The sequence below is a fragment of the Somniosus microcephalus genome, chromosome 22 (assembly GCF_052327205.1).
Source record: "Somniosus microcephalus isolate GS21.2 chromosome 22, FLI_Smic_1.0, whole genome shotgun sequence".
Lineage (NCBI taxonomy): Eukaryota > Metazoa > Chordata > Chondrichthyes > Squaliformes > Somniosidae > Somniosus > Somniosus microcephalus.
The window spans coordinates 33,598,235-33,619,246 of record NC_141008.1 but is presented as its reverse complement, the minus strand read 5'-3'; the positions used below and the strand labels follow the sequence as shown (position 1 = coordinate 33,619,246).

Here is a 21,012-nt window from a genome sequence, read left to right as displayed (position 1 = left end):
TCTGCCAAATGTTTGCCCACTCACTTAACCTGTCTATATCCCTTTGCAGATTCTTTGAGTCCTCTGCACAACTTGCTTTCCCACCCACCTTTGTATCATCCGCAAACTTGGCTACATTACACTCGGTCCCTTCATCCAAGTCATTAATGTAGATTGCAAATAGTTGAGACCCCAGCACTGATCCCTGTGGCACCCCACTAGTTACCGTTTGCCAACCGGAAAATGACCCATTTATCCCGACTCCCTGCTTTCTGTTAGTTAGCCAATTCTCTATCCATGCTAATATATTACCCCCAATTCCGTGAGCTCTTATCTTATACAGTAACCTTTTATGTGGCACCTTATCGAATGTCTTCTGGAAATCCAAATACACCACATCCACTGGTTTACCTTTGTCCACCCTGCTCGTTACATCCTCAAAGAACTCAAGCAAATTTGTTAAACATGATTTCCCTTTCATAAAACCATGCTGACTCTGCTTGACTGCATTATGATTTTCCAAATGTCCTGCTACTGCTTCCTTAATGAAGGACTCCAGATAGGCTAACTGGTCTATAGTTTCCTGCTTTCTGTCTCCCTCCTTTCTTAAATACTTTCTGTGATTTGTGTACAGAGATAACCAAATCCCGCTGAATACCAATATTTTCTAATCTCTCATTTAAAAAAAAATATTCTGCTTTTCCATTCTTCCTACCAAAATGGATAATTTCACACTTCCCCACATTATACTCCATCCACCACCTTCTTGCCCAATCACTTAACCCTTTGCAGCCTCTTTGTGTCCCCCTTGCAGCTTACATTCCCACCTAGCTTTGTATCGTCAGCCAGTACCTCATCTAAGTCATTGATCAGTGTGTGGGGCCTGTATCACTGAGCTGTTTATTGTAACACGCTGTCAGTGTATCTTGAGTTTAAATTCATGAACTGAATTCTGACTGGTATTTCCATCTAATCTGAGCCTATCCTCTTCCAGCCAAAAAGAGCGGCTGAGCAAAAGATCCTTGACTCCAGGTGACCTACTGCGCTTCTTCAAGCACCCTATGGCAGAGACCAGGATTGCAGTGCGATCTGCGGAGTACATGGAAACTGCACTGAGCCTCATCCAACACAATGTCCACCGAATCCACAAACGCTCACTGAATGCATCAGGTCAGTTTAGAAACAGATGAGGGAAACCCAGAGGAAACACTTACTGCTTTTGTCAGCCCGGTCTCCTTGTCTTATTACCACCGAGCTCTTTCTCAGATAGGTTGGTCCTGGATATTGCAGACGTGTAACAAACTGAGACAAGTGAAGATAAGTTCCATTCACAAAAGTAGTGTATACACGCGGGTGGTGCAGACAGGGGGCCAGGGTGGGGGTGAGACAGGACAGGATAGCGCTGGTCATTGAACTCAGTATAACAAAGGGTTTCCTGTACTCTCCGACCTCAGGCAAGTCACCCAACATTTTACTGATTTCGTCAGTTCAAGACTGGCCTTCATGTTTCAGATGCCTGCCCTGGTGCTCTGCAGTCAGTCTGCTGTTGACGAAAGCTGTCCCATCCGCCTCTTTCAGCAGCAGCAGGAGGAGAGGGTGGATATCCGGTGAGGGGCTTTTCTATCAGACAAGATGGTGTGTGTCAGTCCCACCAGGTCTCCAATGTGAGAAGCTGTACAGACACAAGACTGTAATGTTATCTTATATCTTAGTATTAAGAGGCTTACGAGTAGATATCGTTGAGTGCTCTTTATTAGGTCTTGAGTCAGTGCCAGCTCGTGCAGTACTGCCGCATGGCCAAGATGGCTTCCTATTTATACGACTGCCGTCAAGCAGCTGTCTTTACTACAGCTACCGTAAAGCAGCTGTCTTTACTACAGCTACAGTTATCTGTACAAAGACTTCCAATCCAGCAGCCTGTTTGAGAACAAGTAAAGTGTATCGCATGAGTAATTGGGTGGAGCAGAGATCAAACCAGCCAGTGTCACACAGCACCAGGCCATACTGCAGCTTAAACACACAACCACAGAAGGTGGAGTGTAGTGAGCATCTGCACTGTTACACTACCAGGACCGGGGGACACGTTTATCATCAGCACCGACAGACCATTGGGGCAGGAATTTACTAACTGGAGCTGTTGTTGATCCTGCTGTAACAGAAAGTGAGATTGTTGTTTAACTGGTGCAACTTGTGTGTGAATTTATCAGTGATGGGAACTGATAATGATGGGAACTGATAATGAGTGTATGTGTCCTGCAGATTTGTTAACAGCGAGTGACCTGGACTCCATTGCACGTGTCACAGGCTGTCTAGCCATACGTCAGCCCCCAGTCTGTAAAGACGATTGTTGGTCAAACCGATATAGGACCTTCACCTCCGAGTGCAACAACAGGTAAGAACCGACGGGGCTGGTGAGCACTGTCTACTCCACTTCAATGATTAACTGCTAAACAAATATAGCCATTCATTAAATGCTTCTATCTTCATTCTGATTAATATTTATTAATGGTAAACTGTGGGCCATGCCCACAGAAGGATTCAGTCAATTCTGTTTGAAGAATCCAGTGATAAAAGTCCATAAGTGCATTTCTGAATAAATAAAGTGAGCGTGTTCCAGTCTGTGTGTGACATTGTCAACATCTTTTTATCATTATGATTGGATCAGGCTTCCAGACACAAATGAAGATTGGCCTGAGTCCTAAATAATGAAAGAAGGATGGGCCTGGGTCCTAATGAAGGTAGGGTGAGCCCTAGTGCCTAAAAACCGACCAAGCACCCAAATGATGGAAGATTTGATTAAAAAACTCTAATAAATGAATATTGGGCGTAGCTCCTAAATTAATGAAGATTTAAGAAGATTCCATAATCAGTGTATTTTGGATGAGACTCCATAATAAATTAATGATATTCTAGAATCACTAAATGAATGGAATCAGAATGAAACACCAACAGCAAAATCAATACAATCCACACACCGTACCCAATAGCAACAGCGATAAACCTGCACCCACACAATCCACACACCGTACCCAATAGCAACAGCGATAAACCTGCATCCACACAATTTACACACTGTACCCAATAGCAACAGCAATAAACCTGCACCCACACAATTTACACACTGTACCCAATAGCAACAGCGATAAACCTGCACCCACACAATTTACACACTGTACCCAATAGCAACAGCGATAAACCTGCATCCACACAATTTACACACTGTACCCAATAGCAACAGCGATAAACCTGCATCCACACAATTTACACACTGTACCCAATAGCAACAGCGATAAACCTGCATCCACACAATCTACATACTGTACCCAATAGCAACAGCGATAAACCTGCACCCACACAATTTACACACTGTACCCAATAGCAACAGCGATAAGCCTGCATCCACACAATTTACACACTGTACCCAATAGCAACAGCGATAAACCTGCACCCACACAATTTACACACTGTACCCAATAGCAACAGCGATAAACCTGCATCCACACAATTTACACACTGTACCCAATAGCAACAGTGATATACCTGCATCCACACAATCTACACACTGTACCCAATAGCAACAGCGATATACCTGCACCCACACAATCTACACACTGTACCCAATAGCAACAGCGATAAACCTGCACCCACACAATCTACATACTGTACCCAATAGCAACAGCGATATACCTGCATCCACACAATCTACACACCGTACCCAATAGCAACAGCGATAAACCTGCATCCACACAATCTACATACTGTACCCAATAGCAACAGCGATAAACCTGCACCCACACAATCTACACACTGTACCCAATAGCAACAGCGATAAACCTGCACCCACACAATCTACATACTGTACCCAATAGCAACAGCGATAAACCTGCACCCACACAATTTACACACTGTACCCAATAGCAACAGCGATAAACCTGCACCCACACAATCTACACACTGTACCCAATAATGAATTCCTCAGATAATGAAACAGTTTGTGCCAGCATGACATTCAGGCTTGGGCTGATAAGTGGCAAGTAACATTAGTACAGGTAGACTATCCTTTATCCGAAAACCTCGGGACCAGCCGTGTTTCGGTTTTAGGAAAATTTCGGATTTCGGAAGGTGCGCGAAAACACTTCGGTTTTCAGAGGTAATTCGGTTTTCGGGAGTGCGGATAAAGGATACACTATCCCTTATCCGAAAGGGTGGGATAAATAACGACTATAAATACTGTAGTTACAGGGATAAATACTGTAGTACAGATTATTTGTAAGGAAAACATTCAGTAAAACTTCAAACATGTACAGGTACAAACTAAGCTAAATGCCTGTACATAAACATGCAATAAAGGTACATTACATCTGGCTTGAGGATCTTGGAGAAGAGGGTACATCAGTGTTGTCATCATTGTCATCAGGTTGGAGTTGGACATCTGAAGATGGGCCAGGAACAGGATTCTCAAGTGATGAAGCAGCATTACATCTGGCTTGAGGATCTTGGAGAAGAGGGTACATCAGTGTTGTCATCATTGTCATCAGGTTGGAGTTGGACATCTGAAGATGGGCCAGGAACAGGATTCTCAAGTGATGAAGCATGACTACGACAGACGGCCTTTTAAAGACTTCTTCCAGTGTCATCTGTCTCATTAACATTGGTTTCTGTCTAAGCAGTCTCTCTTTAATTGAGTAAACTTGCATAATCTCTTGCTCACTGATAAATGCACGTTTTTCAAGGCCAGCAATTAACTGATCACACATTGTCACCATATCGTCTATGGGGATTTTTTCACCTGTGTTCACAATGTCATCATCATCATCACTACTGTCCTCATGCTTGTCTTTATTTAACACCATTTCAGCAATTTCCCCATCACTCAACGAATTCACAACAGGTGCATCATTGTCAATGTTCAGCACTTCTTCGATGTCAGCTTCCTCTAACGTATTTACACTTTCGGATGATAAACCTTTGGCGTAAGTGAGGAGGTTTGATATCATCATCTTCTCCTGACTGACAGGAAATCCTTCAAACTCGTCATCTGCAGGTCCACCTTCATGAAACATCGTTGAAGGCCAAAGTCTGTGCCAAGCATTTGTTAATGTTGGTTTGTCAACATCGTTCCAAGCATTAGCAACTGCATAAATGGCATCCTTAACATTGAATTCTTTCAGGAAGCTTTGGATTCCTTCGCCTCTGTTGATTGCATCAAGCATAGAGTTCAAAAAAACATCTTTATACTTGCTCTTCATGGAGCGTAAAATTCCTTGGTCACAAGGCTGTATTAAAGATGTCACATTAGGGGGAAAGTTAATGCCGAAAACATAACTTTTCACAAGAAGTTCAGGAGGGGGATGTGCGGAGCAGTTGTCCAGGAACAATAAAATTTTGCAGTTTTCTTCCAGTCCAACTTGCCTGCAATGAGCTCGTGTCACTGGTACGAAGTGATTATTGAACCAGTGAGAAAATATTCCTCTGGTTACCCATGCTTTCCTGCTCGCATAATAATGCACAGGTAAATTGCATACACCTTTCAAACATCTCGGATGTTGGCTTTTTCCAATCACTACCAACTTTAACTTGTGTGTGCCTGCAGCATTGGCACACCCAAGAACAGTCAACCTGTCCTTAGCATCCTTAAAACCTGCTGGTGCACTCTCATCAGCCGTTGCTAATGTTTTTCTAGGAACGTAGCGCCAGAACAGAGCTGTTTCATCAGCATTGTAAATTTGTTCAGGACCGAGGTTTTCATCCGATATTATTTTTGCAAACTCATCTATGTAATTTTCAGCTGCTTCATTGATCAGCAGAAGCTTTTTCACCACAGATTTTCAGATATTTTATACCATGACGCTTCTTAAATTTATGCAGCCAACCTTCTGAATATTCACACTCAACTTCAATGTTCAGTTCTTCATGGTATATTCTAGCTTGCTTCATGACCATCAAACCAGTCAGTGGCACACGTTCACCTCTGCGTTGTCGAATCCACTCAATCAGCACACGGTCAAGATCTTCATTTTTTGCCCTATGCAATGTTTTCCTAATTTTCATTAGTTTATGGTTATCACTGTCAGTGTAAAATTTCAACAACTTGTCTTTCTGTTTCTTTAAGTCATATACGGTGGTACTTCCCACACCATATTCTTCAGTCAGATGTCGCACAGACACACCACGATCAAGCTTCTGCAATAACTCCACTTTCTGCGATATCGATAATGAGCGATGCTTCCTTCTCTGCTTCTCACTGTTACCCATTGGGGTATCTGCAGCTCTTTTTAGCATTTTCACAAATTGTTAAAAGCCAGCAAATATCTAAGAGAGCTGCAAATATCTAAGAGAGCAGCAAATATCTAAGAGAGCAGCAAATATCTAAGAGAGCAGCAAATATCTAAAAGAGCAGCAAATATCACACAGAGCAGCATAACACCTGCGTGGGTCAAGCATCGGCAGCGTCGGGTCATGCTTTGCGCCACTTTCGGCTTTCAGAGGTTTTCTGGTTTCGGATGTGCGGATAAAGGCTGGTACACTATCTCTTATCCGAAATGGGGTGGGGGTCGGCGGGGGTGGGGTCGGGGGTCGGTGGGGGTCGGGGGTCGGTGGGGGTCGGGTTCGGCCGGGGGGTCGGGGGTGGGGGTCGGCGGGGGTCGTGGTCGTGCACATTTCGGTTTTCAGAAGTCATGCTTTGCTCCACTTTCGGCTTTCAGAGGTTTTCTGGTTTCGGATGTGCGGATAAAGGCTGGTACACTTACGCTGAGCGATTTCGGTTTTCAGAAGTGCGGAAAAATGCTACACTATCCCTTATCCGGCTAGGCCTGTAAGTCGTGCGCCACTCTGGTCATGTCGTGCGCACGACTTACGCTGACTGAAAAAACCTTCGGTTTTTAGAGGGTTTCGGTTTTCGGAAGTCCGGATAAAGGGTAGTCTACCTGTACCACACAAGTGCCAGGCAATGGCCATCTCCAACAAGAGAGAGTCTAAGCAATGCTCCTTGACATTCAACGGCATTACCATCGCCGAATCGCCCACCATCAACATTCTGGGGGTCACCATTGACCAGAAATTTAACTGGACCAGCCAAATAAATACTGTGGCAACAAGAGCAGGTCAGAGGCTAGGTATTCTGCGGCAGTGTCTCACCTCCTGACTCCCCAAGGCCTTTCCACCAGCTACAAGGCACAAGTCAGGAGTGTGATGGAATACTTTCCACTTGCCTGGATGAGTGCAGCTCTAACAAGAAGCTCGACACCATCCAGGACAAAGCAGCCGCTTGATTGGCACCCCATCCACCACCTTAAACATTCACTCCCTCCACCACCGGCGAACCGTGGCTGCAGTGTGTACCATCTACAAGATGCACTGTAGCAACTCACTAAGACTTCTTCGACAGCACCTCCCAAACCCGTGACCTCTTCCACCTAGAAGGACAAGGTCAGCAGGTGCACAGGAACACCACCTACCTCCAAGTTCCCCTCCAAGACACACACCATCCTGACTTGGAAATATATCGCCGTTCTTTCATAGTTGCTGAGTCAAAATCCTGGAACTCCCTCCCTAACAGCACTATGGGAGTACCTTCACCACACAAACTGCAGTGGCTCAAGAAGGCGGCTCACCACCACCTTCACAAGGGCAATTAGGGATGGGCAATAAATGCTGGCCTTGCCACCAACGCCCACATCCCAGGAACAAAGAAAAACAAAGCAACAATGATAAACCTGCACCCACACAATTTACACACTGTACCCAATAGCGATAGATCTGCATCGTCATGATCTTCACACTGTACCAATAGCAACAACAATAAACCTGCACCCACACAATCAACACACACTGGACTAAAACCAATAACTGTAATAACAGTACTTAAACCAAGTAACAACAACAATACGCACATTCAAGAACTTTGGAAATGGGTGGTAGTTTGCAAGTATAGAGGGGTTCACGGTGTGTTTTTCGAGGGGAGGTGATTTAGCTATTTTGAAAAGGAGTGGGCCAGTGCCTGAGGAGAGGGAACCTTTGCAAATCTGTCACAACCTCAAAAAACCCACCCTTGACACATCTGTCCTAGCAAAGTGGTGCATTGGGGGAAAATAAATCAGTGTTTTGTTTTCCTGATTTCCAGGAGGAAGCCTCGCCTGGGAGCGTCCAACACACCGTTCACCCGATGGCTCCCAGCTCACTATGAGGACGGAATTTCAATTCCACTGGGCTGGACTCCAAACAAATTACATTCTGGATTCCGTCTGCCGCTGGTAACTGTTCACACATCAGACAGAAAAAAGTTTTGGTCTCCTTACCGAAGGAAGGATATACTTGCCTTAGAGGCGGTGCAACAAAAGTTCACTAGATTGATTCCTGGGATGAGAGGGTTGTTGTATGAGGAGAGATTGTGTAGAATGGGCCTAGACTCTCTGGAGTTTAGAAGAATGAGAGGTGATCTCATTGAAACATATACGATTCTGAGAGGGCTTGACAGCGTAGATGCTGAGAGGCTATTTCCCCTGGCTGGAGAGTCTAGATCTATGGGGCAAAGTCTCAGGATAAGGGGTCGATCATTTAGGACTGAGATGAGGAGAAATTTCTTCACACCAGAGAGCTGAGGCTGTTCAGTGGTTGAGAATATTGAAGGATGAGATCGATAGATCTTTGGACTCTGAGGGAATCAAGGAATATGAGAATCGGGCGGAAAAGTGAAGTTGAGGTCAATGATCAGCCATGATTGTATTGAATGGCGGAGCAGGCTCAAGGTGCTGTATGACCTACTCCTGCTCCTATTTCTTATGTTCTTAGAAACAAATGAGATTCACTGTGGTGAGAAAGGAGGTTCCTGATTAGCTGTGAACTGTACTGAACCCCACGATACTGGGGACTGGCAGTGAGGTGCATTAGTACAGTGTCCTTTCACCTAGAGTTAAACCCAGCCCAGTCAGATAGGATGAAGCTCTCTGAAACATAGAAACATAGAAGATAGGAGCAGGAGTAGGCCATTCGGCCCCTCAAGCCTGCTCCGCCATTCAATGCGATCATGGCTGATCATCCAAATTCAGTACCCTGTCCCTGCTTTCTCCCCATACCCCTTGATCCCTTTAGCCTTAAGAAATATATCCAACTCCTTCTTGAATATATTTAATGAATTGGCCTCTACTGCCTTCTGTGGTAGAGAATTCCACAGGTTCACCACACTCTGGATGAAGAAATTCCTCCTCATTTCTGTCCTAAATGGCTTACCCCTTATCCTTAGACTGTGACCCCTGGTTCTGGACTCCCCAACCATCGGGAACATCCTTCCTGCATCTAGTCTGTCCAGTCCTGTTAGAATTTTATAAGTTTCAGTGAGATCCCCTCTCATTCTTCTAAACTCCAGTGAGTATAAGCCCAATCGACCCAATCTCTCCTCATACGTCATTCCTGCCATCCCAGGTATCAGCCTGGTGAGTCTTCGCTGAACTCCTTCCATGGCAAGAACATCCTTCCTCAGATAAGGCGACCAAAACTGCACACAATACTCAAGATGTGGTCTCACCAAGGCCCTGTACAACTGCAGCAAGACATCCTTGTTCCTGTACTCAAACCCTCTCGCTACGAAGGCCAACTGCTCTCTTTTCATCCTATATCATTCCTTTATGGGTTATCTTTGTACCGAGTTAACCCAGTTCCTAGTGGGTGTGGCACAGCACAGACCTGCTCCTTAATGTGGTGCTAATTGGCTGTAAGTTGGCAGCCTCACTTGGAAAGGCTGCAATGCTGATTGGTCTATGAAATGGCCCAGTGGTGAGACAGGATAAAAAAAATCTCCATCTCCTATTGGGTATTTCTGGAGCTGCACTGTTCTTTGTGGTGTTATGATGTCTTCAGCCTTGCATGCCCCCTTAGTGCTAACATGTCACAGAGGAGCAGGCGAGAGTGCAGCAAAGATGGATCAATGATGGATAAACCTTGTCTTGTTTTCATGTAATGAATGCTTTACACTTCTGCTCCAGGTCCGAGAGGTATCCAACAAAATCTTGAAAACACCCAATGAAAATGTGCCCTTGGATTCAGAAACAAGTCATTTGTTTATGCAGTGGGGTCAGTGGATTGATCACGACATGACTTTGACCCCTGTATCTGGCAGCCTCCAAACCTTCAACGATGGCATCAACTGTGAAACAACTTGTGTTCAGAAAAGCCCTTGTTTCCCAATTAAGGTGAGACCTCCATTCTGTTTCATTCTGACATAATGTTTGAGTTTTTGGTGTTGTGCCCTGGATAGTACGAAAGAAATCATGGATCAACAATCTATCCATATGCTATTGTACAAAAAGGTCCCACACGCAAGAAATGAATAAGTGGCCAAATGATCTGTTTTTAGTGATGTTGATTGAGGGATTGTGTTCCCCAGGATAGGCTAAAAATTCCTCTTATATGGTTAACGAAGAGGGAGCTAACTTACAGCGACCTCTCAGGACACCAAGAAACCTCCTCGTTCTTCTCAAGATGGTGCCATTGAATCTTTTATATCCACTGGTGGATTGGGCTCCGATTGGCTCGGGGTTCATCGGGAGGGGAGAGTTATGGAGATCGGCAGTGATTGGTGGAGGGACATCGGTGTTGGTCAGTGGCCAGTGACCTTTGAACGTGGGATCGGGAGGAGCACCCATGCTTCTCCTGGTTCCACATTCAGGTAAGTATGTTTTTAAAACTTACCTTGTTTGCGTCTTAACAGCCGGTCCCTTTAAGCACAGCCTGACAGGCCGCCTGTTGGCCTGGTTTTCCAGAGTGCAGCTGGTGCCGGCTGCCTCAGTGCAGACTGATTGTACAGTGGGAGGTCAAACAGGCACCGGGCCCCTTATTTGCATATGCAGAGTGTAAAGTCCACGCCTCAATAATACACGGACTTCGGGAGAACAGTTTAACAGGTACTTTACTGAACAAGGGGCAGCTTGAAACTGAAACTACAGAAGCCTGCTAGGGCCTTTTATACAGGGGTGGTCACTGCCGGTACTGCAGTCTAAGACCAGTTATTCCCTTAAAGGTACATACACAACAATTGCTCCCCTTTTAGATAAACAGTACATAACATTCATTTAACAACTAAATAATAACTAATTACAATTACAATTTTCTCAGTAATATATACATCAACTGAAATAGTCATTTATAAGTTCAGTCTTTGAGGAGGCTTCCTGATCCGGACTGGATAGCGCCTTTCTCGAGTATCCTTTTCTGGCGGTGGAGTCAAGTCTGGCTCATTGTCATTGGTTGGTTCGTCAGCTTCCAATACCCCTGCTTCTGAGGTAGACGCAATCTGTACTTCGGGCTCATTACCAGGTGCACATGCTTGTGGTACAGGTTTGGCTTGTTCCTGTGACTCTAGAATCTGGTCAGCATGGCGTCTCACGATGCTCTCTCCAACGTTCACTGTGTACATTAGTGGTCCCTGCTGTGTGCATATCGTGCCTGGCTGCCATTTTTCTGTTCGGTAGTCGCGGGCCAAGACTGGTTGCCCTATCTTGAAGCTCCTGGTTGGCTTCTCATTTATGTGCTGGAACTGCTTATCCTCAACATCTCGTCTTATGTTTGGTTTGAGCAAATCCAAGCGACATCTTAGTCTCCAGTTGAAAAACAGTACGGCTGGAGTTTGGTTGGTTACTGCATGTGTCGCATGTAAGCAAACAGGAAGTTATCCACCTTGTGTTGCAGTGGTATGTCATCATTATACATTGCCTTTATGGCCTTTTTAAAGGTCTGAACAAACCTCTCAGCCAATCCACTTGTGGCTGGATGATATGGGGCAGATGTGTAATGTTTCACCCCATTATTCTTCAGGAACCTCCGGAAATACTCAGACACAAACTGTGGGCCATTGTCGGAACAGATCTGTTCTGGCAACCCATTCCTGGCGAAGATGGTCCTTAGGACTGCAATAGTTTTCTCCGTGGTGGTGGAGGACATTTTAATGACCTCTGGCCATTTCGAATGGGCGTCCACAGCGATTAGAAACATTGGCCTAGAAATTGAGTTGACGCCGCGCCAGGGCTTTAGCGCCGGAAATTTAGCGCCGGCGCTAATTCCCTTGCGTGCGCCAAAAATTCAGTAGCGCCGCGCCCAGACGGCTGCCGGCGCTACTGGCGGGCGTGAGCGCCTCCCAATGGGCGCTGAGTGCCGAATTGCGGCGCTAATCCGGCGCTGCGGCACCCGATGCGGTGCGGCAGGCTGGGGAAGTGCAGGCCTCCTCCTTCAGTTAAGGAGGAGCTGCCTGCACCCGCCCGCTGTCCGTTCAAATATTGAAAAAATGAGCCCGGCACCTCGGACAAGTGCCGGGCTTGCAGGCCAGACGCATCTGTTCCGCGGGGGGGGGGTGGAGGAGTCCGGGGAGGGAGGTGCGGGCAGGCAGCCGACGGAAAAGCGGCCGGCCGCCGCGCGACCTTAATGCGCCGGCGCTAACTCGGGGAAGACTCGGTTGCCAGAGTCTTAGTTGCGGCTGCCACGGGCGAGGCAGCCGCAACTGAATTTCGGCGCTGGGGCCCGTCGGCATGGCAACCGGGACGCTGCGCACACCGATGACGTCATCGGTGCCAGCGCAGCGCTACCGGCTTAACGCCGACGGAAGGGCCCCACTCAATTTCCCAACTGGCCATAACTCCGGCGCTAGGCCCTCTAGCGCCTCAAATGCGGCGCTAAGGCTACTCAATTTCTAGGCCATTGAGTCCATAAATGGACCAGCGAAATCAATGTGTACCCGTTGCCATGGAAATGAGGGCCACTCCCATTAATGTAGCGGGGCCTGTGGTGGAGCGTTTTGGACCTTCTGGCATCCTGTGCATCTCTTGGTCATATCCTCGATTTCTTTATCGATTCCCGGCCCCCACACAAACGCCCTGGCTAGGCTCTTCATTCTTACCCCTCCCAGATGACCCTCGTGAAGCTCATTGAGTACTCTATCTCTCAACTTGGGTGGAATTACCACTCGGGATCCACACATCAAGGTTCCCCGGCACACTGACAGCTGTTCCCTCCTTGGCGAGAATGCTGGCAACAGTGAGTCGCCATATGCTGACCATCCCTTCACCGTCAAATCATAGACCCGAGAGAGTGTTGGGTCATTTCGGGTTTCCTTCTCAATACTTGCATTTGTAACAGGCAAACATTCAACTATGGTCGCATGGAATATCTCCACAGGGTCCACTGCAGGTGCTTCTTCCGCCGTAGGCAACGGTAGGCGCGACAGCCCATCAGCATTTCCATGTTGTTTCGTACCTTTGTACTCTATGTCATACTGATGTGCCCCTAGAAAAAGTGACCATCTTTGCAGCCGTTGCGCCGTCATCACCGGAACGCCCTTCTTTGGGTTAAAAATTGAGACCAGGTGTTGATGATCAGTCAGTAGGGTGAATTTCTGCCCGTGCAGATAGTGATTGAACTTCTTCACCCCCCACACCAGGCTGAGGGCCTCCCTGTCAATCTGGGCATAGTTACGCTCGGCTGAGGTTAGCGAGCGCGATGCAAAGGCTATTGGCCTCTCTGAACCATCACGGAATTTGTGTGACAGCACCGCTCCAATGCCGTAAGGTGACGCATCACATGCCAACCGAATCGGTAGTGTTGGGTTGTAGTGGGCCAATACTTCTTTTGAAGTGATTTGGCATTTAAATTCCTGAAAGGCACGCTTACACTCATCACTCCATTTCCATGTTACACCAGTTTGAAGGAGGGCGTTCAGTGGGTGCAGAATTGTAGATAAATTCGGCAAGAACTTATGGTAGTAGTTCACTAACCCGAGGAACGACCTCAGTTGCGACACATTTTCTGGTGCTGGAGCCTTGACTACAGCCTCAATCTTGTCCGGCGACTTATGCAACCCTTCCTCATCAATCATGTGGCCACAATACGAGATTTGTCTCCTGAAGAACTCGCATTTGGGACGGTTGGCTCGTAGCCCATATTCCTGCAATCTCGTGAGCACCTGTTCCAGGTTGGCAAGGTGTTCATTGTCATTTTCGCCCGTAACCAGGATGTCGTCCAAATAACACTGGGTCCCCGGGATCCCTTGCAGGGCTTGTTCCATTGCCCTCTGCCACATAGCCGGGGCTGATGCTACCCCAAATACCAGTCGATTGTACTGGTAAAGGCCTTTGTGAGTGTTTATCGTGAGGTATTTCCTAGATGCTTCTTCCACCTCCATTTGTAGATACGCTTGAGCCAGGTCAATCTTTGTAAAGCGTTTCCCTCCAGATAGTGAGGCGAAAATATCTTCTATCCGCGGAAGCGGATACTGTACTGTGTGCAGGACTGGGTTCACAGTCACCTTGAAGTCCCCACAGATGCGAACCTTCCTTGGCTCCCCAGGCGTGCTGCTCAATGCTTTCTTCATTACAGGAACGATGGGTGTGGCCCACTCGCTCCAGTCCACCTTAGGCAGCACCCCCGAGCGCTCCAGACTCTCCAGTCCAGCTTCCACAGCTGGGCGTATCACGTATGGCACTGGTCTGGCCTTGAAAAATTTTGGGGTTGTGTTATCCTCAATCTTTATGGTTGCCTTTACTCCTTTTAGAGTCCCAAGTCCTTGTTGGAACACCTCTTCCGCGTCAGATAGAATTTGTGACAGACGTCCAGGTGCGACGTCGTCATCTTTTTTGTCAGTCACAGTTAGTGCCAGAATGGAATGCCAATCCAATTGTAGTCTTCGGATCCATTCACGTCCCAATAATGGCGGCCCTCCTTCTCATAGTATATACATGTATAGTTTCTGTGTTTCCTTTCCATTATATTCAACTGGCACCCTTATTTTCCCTCTGGGGTAGACCTTTTGCCCCGTGTATGTCTTCAATACAATAGACGTGTCCTTTAAGGGTATGTGTGAGAATAGCCGCTCATAGTCTCGTCGATTCATGACAGTTAGGGCTGATCCTGTGTCCAATTCCATCTTCACTGGGGACCCTGCGATCACGTTGTGTAACTTTAAACAACTTAGTCGCCTGCTCCCGGAGTCCTTATCACTCTCCTGATCTTCTGAACTACTATCTGTCAGTTTCTTTACTGTTCCTTAGTAGTTCTTGTCATGTTGGTCTTCTTTCCCGACCTGCAGACTCTTGCTATATGTCCCATCTTCCCGCATTGCCTGCATATTTTGTCTTTAAACCAGCAGTCCTTCTGCTCATGGGTTGTTCTGCCACAGCGATAGCACTTTTCGGCTCCATACGCCATTTCGTTAGCGCTGTATTCTTGTGGTTTCTGTTGTATTTCCACAGCTCCCCGTGCTGCTGCTTCGTAAGATACTGCCACGCTGAAAGCCTGTTCTAGCGTCAGTTCCTTTTTTGAAAGTAGTCGTTTCTGGGTTCCTTCACTCTGGAGCCCGCAGACAAACTTATCCCGTAAGGTGTCTGCCAGTCCTGCTCCGAACTGGCAGTGCTTCGATAACTTGCGTAGTTCTGTAAGATAGTCAGCATTGCTCTCATCTTTGTGCTGGTTTCTTTTATGGAACTTGAATCTTTCTGCTATCAGCAGTGGTGTAGGGCTTAGGTGTTCCTGTAAGATATGAACAATCTCCTCAAAACTTTTCTCCATTGGTTTAGCTGGGGTAATTAAATTCCGCAATAGGCCGTACGTATTCGCACCCATCAGACTGAATAATACCGACGCCCTCTTTCCATCGGCCACCTCATTTGCCTTGCAGTACACTTCGATTCTTTCTACATACGTGGTCCAGTCTTCTACCTCGTTGTCGAAAGCAGTGATACTGCCACTTTTCGGCATCTTGGGCGATTTAAAATGGCGCCTCCCGCGCTTTTGCTTCTTCCCCAATGGAATAAAATGGCGCCTCCCGCGCTTTTGCTTCTTCCCCAACGGGATAAAATGGCGCCTCCCGCGCTTTTGCTTCTTCCCCTTACTGCCACGCTGCTCCTAGTGTTCTACAGGGTAATGACGGCGACCCGCAGCTTCGGCGCGTCTCGCTTTCCTTCCCCCCCCATTTAGTTTCTCTCCGCTGTCCTGTTCTCGAGCACCGACCGCGCCCTGTGCGCTCCACCCTCTCTCTCTTGTTTTCTTTTCCCGGCGACGCTGCGCGGCCCGATTTGTAGAGCCGCTCGATCGAGCTTGAGCCCGCCGCAGTCCGGAAGGGTCAGCGCGCTACCTGCTACCAGCACGATTCGCTGGAACCACAGTCTCTCCCGCAATTCTCCAAACACCGATGGATTCTTTGGGCGGTTGCCCTCGGTCGACGCCCGTTGCTCAGGACCTTCCTTTCAGGCGAGATCCCCGTGAGGTGATGCCACACTGCAGGTGAGTTCGAACTTACTCGTCGCCACTGTAAAGTCCGCGCCTCAATAATACACAGACTTCGGGAGAACAGTTTAAGAGGTACTTTACTGAACAAGAGGCAGCTTGAAACTGAAACTACAGAAGCCTGCTAGGGCCTTTTATACAGGGGTGATCACTGCCGGTACTGTAGTCTAAGACCAGTTATTCCCTTAAAGGTACATACACAACACAGAGGGTCTACCACCTGTTTCAGGTGTGGGCGACGCACACCGATTTTTTAGCCTTTACTAATATGGCGGGCAGCGCACCTCCACCTCATAATAAGCGCGCGCTTTCTGCTCGCTATATTGGACACTTAGCGCCTGAAAAAAACGGTGCTGCCTGGCCGAATTTCTCGCCCTCCATTTACCACCAGTCTGTGCTCTACTCCTAAACAAGTTTGCAGTTTAACCCCCTAACCCGATGAGTCTTAATCATCTTTCTCTTTCTCCTGTTAGTGTTTGTAGAACCGTTTGTGACTAACTATTTTTACAATTGTTGTGGACCCTTACTGACAGATACCTCCAGGTGACCCCAGGATCAGGGATACTAAGACGTGCATGCCTTTCTTCCGATCAGCTCCGGCGTGTGGCAGTGGTGAGCTCGGCTCATTGTTTGGAGATGTTAACATTCGTCAGCAGATCAACTCCCTCACCACTTTCCTCGATGTGAATGAAGTCTATGGCAGCACAGAGTGTCTGGCCAACAAACTCAGAAACCTCACCAACGAGCTTGGCCTGTTGGCTGTCAATGAGGAATTCTCTGACAATGGACTAGAATATTTACCATTTAACACAATTTCAAGCAACCTTTGTGGAAGAATGGGGGAAAGCTGTGTCACCAGTCAAGATTCAACTCCATGTTTTATCGCTGGTGAGTAACGGCTGGATAAAGAAATCCTGTCACATTCCACCTTCATACGGGTCATTCCTTTCACATGCACAGCTGCACCCCTGCAATTGTTTAACACACATCCAAGGAATTTAGATTGAAAAGTGTTAGGAGATATTGGCCGAGAAATTGGTTGCCAAAGCATCCAATATGGCAGGCTGAGTGAACATTCCGTGCTGGAAGTGCATGGTTCTTCCTTTATGAACCCAATGATATAAAGTATTATGGAGAAATGAGAGCAAATGTACCCTTTTGAGGAGAATGAAAAGTAATTGATAGACAGAAGATAGAGAGCGGGTAAACCAGAAAGAGAGACCCCCCTAGAGAGGTGTGGGAAGAGAGGGATGGACCATCTTGAGGGGGGCAACAAAAATAGGAAACCACCCTGTGTTGGTGCAGGGAGAGAAAAACAGAGAGATCCAATTAGGCAGAGGAGGGGCAAAAGAAAAGGGAAATAACTCCAGCTAAGTGAGGGGCGAAATAGAAAGTGGAAGAAGACTTTGAGCAGGAGGAAAGAGGAAGGAGAGCTGCACTATTGCACATTGGGAAGAGAGGATTTCTAACTCTTCTGGGAGGAGGAGCCATGTTTGGTGTTGGGCTTTGGCAAGTCCCATTACAAAAGAACGAGCTGCTTCGACTCACCATAAACAATGCCAAGGATGATCCACTGTGTATTATCAGTGTGGTAGCACCATCTCATTGTTCAGGTGGGATCTTTAATTCTCCCTGAGCTTCATCCTTGTGCTTCACAAAGACATTGACCCTCCCGATCATACTGCACACTGTAACCCATGCTCAGGTGCCTGTTCTGGTGGGTATCTCTCTGTATGTTTGTCCTCCTTCATTAACAGTATGAAGGTAACACTTGTCAACACTAATCATTTACACCACAGGTGATGTACGTGTGAACGAACAGCTGTGGCTGTTATCATTCCATACAATATATCTACGGGAACACAATCGCATAGCGAGAGAGCTGAAGAGACTGAACCCGCACTGGAGTGGGAATAGGACCTACCAAGAAGCGAGAAAAATCATGGGAGCTTTTCAACAGGTAGCGAAAATGTCGCTGGTAAACTAGTGGTTATGCTACTGGCCAACTAACGTCCAATCTCACCATAGCAAGTTGTGAAATTGAATTTAATAAAACTGGTCATTTATGGCTAATACCAGATTTTGTTTTTTTGAAACCCAACCTTCGGGAAAGGGTCCAATCATCCTTAGCAGGTCTGGCCTACATGTGACATCAGTCCCACACTTTGGGGGGAATTTTAACCTTAAAAAAACGAGTGGGTTTGGAGCGTGGAGCTAGTTAAATTGTTAAAAATGGTATTCCAGACCTGATCCCACCTCCAACCTGCCCACCTCCAGTTCTAACAGGGGGCGGGACGGCGACCAACCCGCTCTCAGGGGGCGGAATGTCAATTTAAATATAATGAGGCCGAAAGCCTCTTTTTGAACCTCTTTTTTTTAACTTCATGTGGATGGGTTTCACACAGGACTGCTGAATCCAAGAGCTAAGTGCCTTTATGCCTACCTCTTGCATCCAGGGTCCATGCCAAATGCACCGTCCGCAATCGGAGACGCCCTCACGATGCCTCCGATCATCCCCCCAGGCATTCTGCCCCACCCCCCAGCGCTGATGCTGAGGCCAGCCACAATCCTCTGGTGGCCAGCCACGATCTTTGTTGTATCCGTGTGTTAATGGAGACACGGAATGCAGGAGTTGATTTAACAGGTGTTTACTGAACAAAGTCTGGAGGTGAACTAAAACTATACAAGACGCTATACAGGCTTATATACCTGAGTGGTCACTACCGGTACTACAGTACACAGGGGCTTCAAAAAAACATAGTTCCTCTTAAAGGTACATACACTACAATTCCTCCCCTTTTAGATAAATAGTACATAACATTTTCAGTAATTATTAATCAACATGTTTACAAGAACAATAATCTACACATTTGCTCCAGTTAATCAATTATAAATTCAGTCTCTCTGGAAGCTTCCTGACTCGGTCCGGATAACGCCTCGGTAGTGTAGTAGGTTTCGGTGGTGTAGTAGGTTCTTTTGGCAAGGTCGATTCGGCTTGAATGCCAGTGTCGGGTTCATCTGGTTCCAGTATCACCGGATCGGAGGTAGATACTATGGGTATCTCTGCTTCATCATTAGGCGTATAGAGTTGTGGTGTAGGTTGTCCCTTTTCGGATGACTCTATGATCTGGTCAGCATGGCACCTTATTATGCTTTCTCCAATGTCCACGGTATACATCAGCGGTCCTAGTCGTGTGCAAATAGTTCCAGGCTGCCATTTCTCGGTACGGCAGTCCCGGGCCAAAACTTGTTGATCTATCTGGAAGGTTCTAGTTGGCCTTTCATTCATGCCTTGAAATTGCCGGTTCTCTATGTCCCTTCTGATGTTTGGCTTGATCAAATCCAGCCAGCATCTTAGTCTTCTATTGAAAAACATCATGGCGGGGGTTTGGTTTGTAACCACATGTGTTGCATTCCTGTACGCAAACAAGAAGTTACCTACCTTATGTTGTAGATTTATGTCTTCATTACCCATGGCCTTTATGGCCTTCTTGAAGGTCTGGACAAACCTTTCAGCTAATCCATTGGTGGCAGGATGGTATGGGGCGGACGTGTAGTGCTTAACCCCATTGTTTTTTAAGAACTTCCTGAATTCTTCGGACACAAATTGCGGTCCATTATCAGAACAGATCTGTTCAGGCAGCCCATTCCTGGCAAATATGGTCCTTAATACTGTGATGGTTTTTTCCGTGGTGGTGGAGGACATCTTTATTACCTCCGGCCACTTGGAGTGTGCATCAACCACGATTAAGAACATTGAGTCCATAAATGGACCAGCAAAGTCGATATGTACCCTTTGCCATGGAGATGAGGGCCACTCCCATGGATGTAAAGGGGCTTGTGGTGGGGCGTTTTGGACCTTCTGGCATCCTAGACAGCTCTTGGTCATTTCTTCGATGTCTCCATCGATACCTGGCCACCACACAAACGCTCTGGCTAACTTCTTCATTTTCACTCCACCCAGATGCCCCTCGTGAAGCTCCTTTAGCACTTTATCCTGGAGTTTGGGTGGAATCACCACTCTGGATCCACACATCAAGGTTCCTCGGCACACTGACAGCTGTTCTCTTCTTTGCGAGAATGCTGGCAACAGTGGTTCGCCATGTGCTGGCCATCCCTTCACCGTTAAATCGTAGACTCGTGAGAGAGTCGGGTCATTTCTCGTTTCCTTTTCAATGGTAGAATTTGTCACTGGTAGACATTCCACTGTGGTCGAGTGGAACATCTCCACTGGGTCCACTGTAGGTGCCTCTTCTACCGTTGGCAATGGTAGGCGCGATAAACCGTCAGCATTCCCATGCTGTTTTGTTCCTTTGTATTCTATGTCATATTGGTGTGCCCCTAGGAAAAGGGACCACCTCTGCAGCCTTTGCGCTGTCATAATGGGAATGCCCTTTTTAGGGTTGAATATGGAGACGAGGGGTTGATGGTCAGTCAACAAGGTAAATTTTTGTCCGTGTAGGTAATGGTTGAATTTCTTCACTCCCCACACCAGGCTGAGTGCCTCCCTGTCGATCTGGGCATAGTTACGCTCAGCTGAGTTCAATGAGCGTGACGCAAAAGCTATCGGCCGCTGCGAGCCATCAGGGAATCTATGCGATAATACCGCTCCCACGCCATAAGGGGATGCATCGCACGCCAGTCATGGGTTGTAATGAGCCAACACTTCCTTGGATGTGATCAAGCCTTTGCATTTATGGAAGGCACGTTTACAGTCTTCGCTCCATTTCCAAATTACTCCCGTTTGTAGCAGTGCATTAAGAGGGTGTA

The 21,012-nt window shown here is 47.0% G+C and overlaps 1 protein-coding gene across 1 annotated transcript in view; it reads left to right on the top strand.

Annotated features, from left to right (window-relative positions):
* LOC147102159 (eosinophil peroxidase-like) overlaps positions 1 to 21,012 on the top strand; it is a 113,298-nt gene that overhangs the window by 56,909 nt on the left and 35,377 nt on the right. Inside the window, exons 3-8 of the mRNA XM_085965096.1 lie at positions 974 to 1,149; positions 2,239 to 2,371; positions 8,102 to 8,231; positions 9,960 to 10,166; positions 16,776 to 17,130; positions 18,042 to 18,202. Coding sequence (XP_085821222.1) covers positions 974 to 1,149; positions 2,239 to 2,371; positions 8,102 to 8,231; positions 9,960 to 10,166; positions 16,776 to 17,130; positions 18,042 to 18,202 — 1,162 coding nt within the window. The remainder of the gene's footprint in view (positions 1 to 973; positions 1,150 to 2,238; positions 2,372 to 8,101; positions 8,232 to 9,959; positions 10,167 to 16,775; positions 17,131 to 18,041; positions 18,203 to 21,012) is intronic.